At 47.3% G+C, this 7,069-nt stretch overlaps 1 protein-coding gene across 1 annotated transcript in view; it reads right to left on the bottom strand.

The window, feature by feature from the left end:
- Positions 1-379: 379 nt before the first annotated feature.
- The window catches only part of WNT7A (wingless-type MMTV integration site family, member 7A), a 35,654-nt gene continuing 28,964 nt past the window's right edge, over positions 380-7,069 (bottom strand). The window contains exon 3 of the mRNA XM_010007864.1: positions 380-956. Within this exon, the coding sequence (XP_010006166.1) occupies positions 477-956 (480 nt within the window). The 3' untranslated portion in view covers positions 380-476. The remainder of the gene's footprint in view (positions 957-7,069) is intronic.

Below are 7,069 nucleotides of genomic sequence, written 5' to 3'. Positions count from 1 at the left end.
CCAGATCTGTGTCATCCCCACGCTCCCACAGGCAGCTCGTGCTGGGGCACTGTCCATCCCAGCCTGGCAAAGCCCTTGGGGGAGGTTTCCTCCTCTACCCCTCCCTGCTCCTTAGACACTGAAGTTCTTGACCATCTCTTTTGCAAAGCAGGAGTTGCTGCCACGCTCAGAGATGTCTCTCTGGGTGGTGCCTCTTCACCAGGCAGTCAATGCTTCTTGCTTCAGAGGTGCAGATTAACCAAGATGATCCTTTTCTCTCTGCATTGTGTGTCAGGTGGCTCAGGGTGGGGTTGGTTTCTTTTTGCTTCTTGCCTGACTTTCCTAAGAGTCTGCCATGTGCATCCCCGGGAGCAGTGAAACATGAGGAGAACAGAGAGGGCTCCGCTCGTCAGCGCGTCCTCTGGGAGAGCAGGTCTTCCCTACAGCTTGTAGGCATGTTGAGTGCATGTGCAAATGTGTTGGTGGGCAGGGAGGTGTCACTTACAGGTGTAAACCTCTGTTCTCTCGCTGCACGTGTTGCATTTCACGTAGCAGCACCAGTGGAACTTGCAGTTGCACTGCCAGACCCGCGAGTACTGGTGCGTGTTGTAGCCGCGGCCGCAGCACATCAGGTCGCAGCCGTTGGACTGCTGGGCTGTCTTGTTGCACATCCTCCCCTGGGTCCCCACGCTGCCTGTGACAGGGTCTTCTTCACAATAATTGGGAGATTTCTCTATGTACACCAGGTCTGTATCCATGGGTTTGCGGTAGGAAAGGGGCTTCTTTATTTTGAGGAAGGTTGGGCGCTTGTTGCGACTCGCCCGCACCGGCTCCACCTGCACCGCCTCGTTGTACTTGTCCTTGAGGATGTAGCCCAGCTCCCTGAATTTAGGCAGGGTTGTCCAGCATGTTTTAGTGGTACAGGATCCCGACACCCCGTGGCACTTGCACTCTAACTTCATGTTTTCTTCCAGAATCTGTGTTTGGAAGAACAAAGGATGATGCATTAATACAAGTTGAGGCTCTTCAGGAAACACACGACAGGGTTATTTGATGCATTAATGCATATTGAATGGCAAGCATGGGCAGGCTTGCTCTCCAGCAGGAGTGGCCACCAGGTATAAGCCACATTCCCACCAAAGCTGTGGGTTTTGCTTGCCTGGTGATGCTGTTGTCCCAGATTACAAGCCCCCCCACCAGAGTCAGCTGAGCTCTGCCCCCAAAGCTGATCCCACATCTGCACTTTGAGTTAAGCAGCAAATGCAACTTGGCCTCATTTCACAGTCAATGGACCAAAGGCAGAATGGGACCCTCCTTAACCACAGCTTCTCTTCTCATCCATTTGCAGCACAGGTGTACAGTGCTTCAGATTGGTCTGGTGTTGCAGTTTTTGGCATATGGCAGTGAAATTAGGAACTGGCAGGAAATCACACCTTTACCTGAAAAATGAGACAAGCTGGTGCAAGGTGTGAACAAGCAGATAAACTCTATCACTGCTTAATCCTCCTGTTGGTCTGTCATTAGCAAACAGTGGAGAGTGGATGGTTATTAATTCCTACAGGCATCATCTGTTCTAAGTGTTGCAAGTTAATGCTCCAATTTGGAAATCTAAGTATTAGTTTGATAGAATGTAAACTTCAGTTCTTCACGCTTTCTGGAGGGTTTGAAATGTTTTGCCTCCTCTCATGTGATAATGGAGCATCAAAATATCTCAGCTCCTTCGCAAAAAAAACTCCCTAGGTCTGTCTTAAGAGCATGAAGGGTGAGAGTGAAGCTGAAGAATTGGTTTCATGTTTTGTCATCAGTTCTTGTTTAAAATTTCCTACCTCCTTAATACTGTAAAAGCATCTCAACACCATGGCTTGCTCCACCCTGTCCCATGTGCTCTTCTTTGTAGGGATCTCTCATGCTTATGCCCTGAGCTGTCACTACTTTCCTTTTGAAGATTACAACCTTCATCTTCCCTTCAACCTTCACATCCCTTGAAACTTGATCCTTCACCCTCCTGCTGTTGTTTACCAACCAGTCTTTGCAAGGAGAGCTGGAGACCAGCCTAGAACCTGCTGTCTGTCCTGAGCCCTGTGCTGACCTCACTGAGCAGCTACGTTGGGTTAATGCTAGCAAACATACCTCATTCCAGCCATTAATTTCCCTCTGGTCTCTGCTTGAAAGAGAACAGAATAACTTTGGTGATTACATTCTGCCCAACCTGGCAGACACCAGCAGTGGGAAGCCCAGCCAGGATTACCTGGGTTCAGGGAGTGGCCACATCATTTTTCCCCTGAGAAGCCCCAGTGATCACTGCAGCTCCAAACCTGGGCAGCCTTGAAGGCTGGAGGGAGGTCAGTGATACAGGTATATGAATTAACCCTTTACTACAACCTCCCTTCCCACTTCAGTTGTGGATGTTTGGAAAACTTACCCTGCAGACACCATCCCTGGCTGCTGCTGCCAATGGCAGCCTGCCCTGAAGGAGCTCAGGCCAGCCTGAAGGCTAGATGTGTGCTGGGACTGCAGGTCTAAAATCTCCACATGAACTGGGGTGGCCAGGAGAAAGAGCACGTCCTACACTGTGCAGGCAGCAGGTCCTGCCCAGCACACCACACTGGTGGAGGCAGCTCCATCCTGTCCTTGTCAGCCTTAAAGCAAGTAATTTAGAGACTGCAGGTAGCAGCTTATCCTTCTCACACCTTTTGGTCTGGAGGCTGTTCCTGTGTCACCTGGTGTGACAGCAATTGGGGTAGTTTGTAGCTGCTGCTTTACTCACTGCTCTTCCTCTGCCCCTTTGCAATGAAGGCAGGGATTTCAAAGGCAGTAAAATGTTAGGTAATAGGTTGGACGTCGTGATCTCTGAGGTCTTTTCCAGCCTCAATAGTTCTGTGATTCTGTGAAAATAGCCTCATTTTTATTTTAGTCTATGAGTGAAGTGTCAGCACGTGTGGGCTGAAGACAGGATGAAGACCCCTAAAAAGTATAGGCCCAAGGGTTGGGCAGATCTGAACTTCATATATATAAGGTCAGAGGTTGTGCTACTATTTTAAAATAGTATATTGTAATAGATGTTAGTATAGTATAGTAGCTAGATGTTAGTATAGTATATAGTAGTAGGTGTGAGTAATAGCTGTTCATGCTAATGATTATCTAATATATAATGACTGCCCTGAACCTCAGATGGGACAAACTTTTCTATTCAGAGCTACATCTTGACTTGCAGTTCTGCTCAAGCCTTGGCTCACGATTTGCATTATCTTGTTATCTTCAGTTTCTCTCTCAGCCACTGCATACTTCTTTTATTGCTCACTCATTCATAAGGTAGTACAGTTAGACAGATGAGGAGATGGAAAAGGAGTTATAGCACAGAAACCGGAAAAATAACATAAATTCTTTTAGCCTCATTTGTACCTTTTTTAAAGCTCTCTCTTCTTTCTTTTTTTTTTAACCTGAAACTAGCCAGGGATACATTTCTCAGCCTTAATTCAATCACTGCCCTTGTTCAAGTGGCTGCTCTTACCTCCTGGTGCCACGTTCAAACCTGCAACAAAACATTTCTCACTCGCCTTCCAGCAGGACCCACTGCATTGACTTGGGCCATTTCACAAAACACATCATGGCTTGGGGTCATCGACCCAGGTGGGGCTTTTTTCCTGAAGTGTAGTTAAATAGCCTCAACTGTCTGCTGGTTTGTTTCATTAACATCCCAGTTACAGCCGGTGATCTCTGAGAGGGTGAGTGGTGCCCTGGGAAGGTGCTGAGCAGCAGCTGGAGCAGCCAGGCAGCCTCGTGTCGTGTGTGGGTGTCCCACTCCAGGCCACATGAAGCCAACCAGAAGGAGCTGCTGGTGTCCTGGTCTCAGTGAGGCTGGGGATGAGCAGCTGGAGTAACAAGGTCTGGTTTTGTCTGAGGATGAGAAGTTTGAGCAATGCTAGCAGAGCCCAAGGGGTCCTCCTGAGGCAACCAAAAATGCCTGGAGGGGGACGGGAGGGGGCAGAAGGATGAGAGTGAGTTTTGTCTTTTCATGCTGTGCCACATTTATTGTTGTTACTTTTTTGTAGACAACACTTGCTAAGATGTCCTGGCTAACCCTGCCTTTGCTCTTTGCACTTGCTGGGGTTTCCAAGACTTTGTGCTATAATTGCCCCAACACATCTACCCAATTTGAGTCCTCTGTTCTCTGCCATTGAACTTCCCCTCCCAGTTCTGCCTGTCCTAACCCAGCCTCTCTCCCTTGGACTCACACCCCCTTTGTTGGGTCAGTTCTGGTTCTCATCTCCTCCTCAATGGTGCTGTCTTTCAGTGAGATGGTTTGCAACTGCAGCCAGAGATGAATTGACTCTACAGCCTTTAGAAAACAGGCTACATGTAACTTGAACTGCCTGTCCTCAGCAAAAGGAAAAAGCTGCAATGGTGATTTGATAGTTTCATTGCACTGTGATATGAGGTGCTTGGACTATTTGTTTTGCATTAAAATATGTAGACGTTGGCATTTTAATGCCATTCCATTGTTCTAGTAACCTCTAAAAAATCAGTGCTTTTAGAAATTCAGGATGGGAATTAAAAAGAGGAGGAAGAAAATAAAATAGGGGATTCTTTGGACAGGGACAGGGGTCCTCAGTCTCTCCTTTGGTTCCATTCTCCAGGAAAAGTGCTATACCACTGAAACAGTTGGTCTGTGTTAAAAACAGAATGTTTTTCACCTTTCAAGATCAGGATTTATTTCTTTGAAGGTATTAGCCAGCAGCTCACACTTCTTACATTAGATAAAAACTTTATATGTGTAATAGGCTGAATTTTCCTAAAAAGTAAGAGCCTGGAGGGTAGAAAATTTAAATCCTAGATCCTCTGCTTCTTACCAAATGACCATACCCAGCTCCGTCAGCCATGGAAAGTAAATCTGTATGCACCAGTGAGTGCTCTGAACTGGATTAAATGTGAACAAAGAGCTGGAGTTCTTTTAGCTTTGTCCACTTTTTCTTTGAGCTCCCACAGTAAACTGTCAGTACTTGTTTTTCTCTCTCTCTCTCTCCCCCTTGCCATTCGCCTCTGGGAAATAGTTTGTGTGAAGAGAACTGGTGCTGGCTCTCTCCAGTGATGTTATCTTAGATAGAGAACCTTTGGGCACTGCCATAAGGAGCTGAACATGCTTGTTCTTTGCCTTCTGTTTTGCAGAGAATGCAAAGGGTGGGTGATGTGAGGGTGGGAAGCTGAAGCTCTGGAGAGCCCTGCAGTGGGACCAGCAGGGCTGGCTGGAGCAACAGCCCTGGTTCCCAGTGCAACCAGTAAGAAGGGTGAGAGGTGAGGACCCTGGGTGGTGGGATGGGTGCTATTTCTGGGGCAAAGGGAGGGGCTGTCCTGTGGCTGGTGTGCTCAGAAACACTGGGCACCCTCCTGCAGTGGGTTTTCTCAGCTCAGTGTTACCCGTTAGTTGGTGGTTTCTACCTGCCTGGGCTTCCAGCATCTATAGTCATCTGACTTCTCAAACCTGTCTGCCAGGGCAGCCTGGGACCCTGCATGCCCACCCACCTGGGGTCAGGGGCTGCACTGCTAAAGCACTTGGTGCCAAAGCTCTCCTGAAAGACTCCCAGCATGAAGCACAGTGACTGTCACACCTCCAGTGCCTCTCCTCCCCAGCCTTCCCCACTGCCACTGGGCCCCACACGTGGCCAGCACCCCCAGGCTGAGCCCAGAGACTCTTCACTGCTCCCTCAGAGAGAGCTCAGTCTACATGCCAAGGCAGATGTAATTAGTGAGACAACAGAAACTGATTCCTATCCCACCAAGGCCATAATCTTTCCTAATTTTGTCTGACATCAGATCATCTGGGTCAGGAAATACCTGTCTCCTACATGTGCCTGTACACATGCCTGTGCTATAGGTCAAAGAAAACACAACTATTGGTAAAACAAGAGTGAATTTTTCACTCTGGAGAAGAACACAGCAGGGCCTGGAGAGTGGTCACCACGTTTCTGTGGGCTGGAGAGGCCAATGGGCAGATGCAAACCTGCCCTTTTCAGCTTGGGGCAGATGAGGATTTATGACTTGTATTGCTTTCAGAGGCAATCATAGCTGTAAGAAATGCTCCTCAAGCTTTGGGAAGGATGTTAGAGATATGGGGTTTGTTTTTGAAGAAGGATTCACTGAGTAAAAGTATTGCTTTAAGCTCATATCATAAAGCCACCTCATATTTAGCCTTTCAACAGATGAACTTACTTGAGAACCAAATCACATCGAGTGCAACTGGCAGCAGGGTCTGGGCACTGAGGACAGTGGATGTACATGTCAGATTGATTTGACAAGCAGCAAAGGAACTATGTCCAATTAAAATGACCAAGAAATGACTCTGCCACTTGTTTTATTCAAGTGTGACAGTAATCTCAAAAAGATGCTATGGTTTCAGTAACTTGCAGGACTGTATTAACTCCAAAGCTCTGAAACTTGAGGGAAGTACAAATAATCACAGAATCACAGAATCATCAAGGTTGGAAAAGAACTTCCAAGATCATCAAGCCCAACCATCCACCCTACAAGCCCCAACCACTAACCCATCTTATGAAACATCATGTCTACCCCTTTTTTTTTTTAACACCTCCAAGGATGGTGCCTCCACCACCCCCCTGGGCAGCCCCCAGGGATAGGGACAATGTGGATATTCCAAAATAACAGCTGGTGATAGAGCTACACCAGGAAGATGTCCAGATAAGATGCAGGAGTTCAGGAGGCAAGGAACACCAAAATTAAGAGGTGCCACCTCAGTCCCTCAGCTTGCTTGGGGCACTGTCCTGGGCTTGGTGCTTCCTTATTGGAAGACAAAGACTAACATGAGAGAGCACAGAAGAAGAAACTGCCATTAAGGACAAACCCTATCAAATCTGTAAGAACTGGGAGAAACAGGATAATGAAAAATTATCCAAATGCAAGATTAAAGTTAGCAAAGGCAGATATAAACAGAGAAGATGATTTCCCATCCATGGATATTCACTATGTGAACAGAGCTGTTGTAAAATGTGCTCTGCAGGAACACAATGTGTTTTAGAATCAGAATCATCAAGGTTGGAAGGGACTCTAAAGATCATCAAGTTCCAACCCCCTGCCA

The sequence above is a fragment of the Chaetura pelagica genome, unplaced genomic scaffold, assembly GCF_000747805.2.
Source record: "Chaetura pelagica isolate M959 unplaced genomic scaffold, ChaPel_1.0 scaffold432, whole genome shotgun sequence".
NCBI lineage: Eukaryota > Metazoa > Chordata > Aves > Apodiformes > Apodidae > Chaetura > Chaetura pelagica.
The sequence above is the reverse complement of the archived record's forward strand: the minus strand, read 5'-3'. Positions and strand labels throughout refer to the sequence as shown.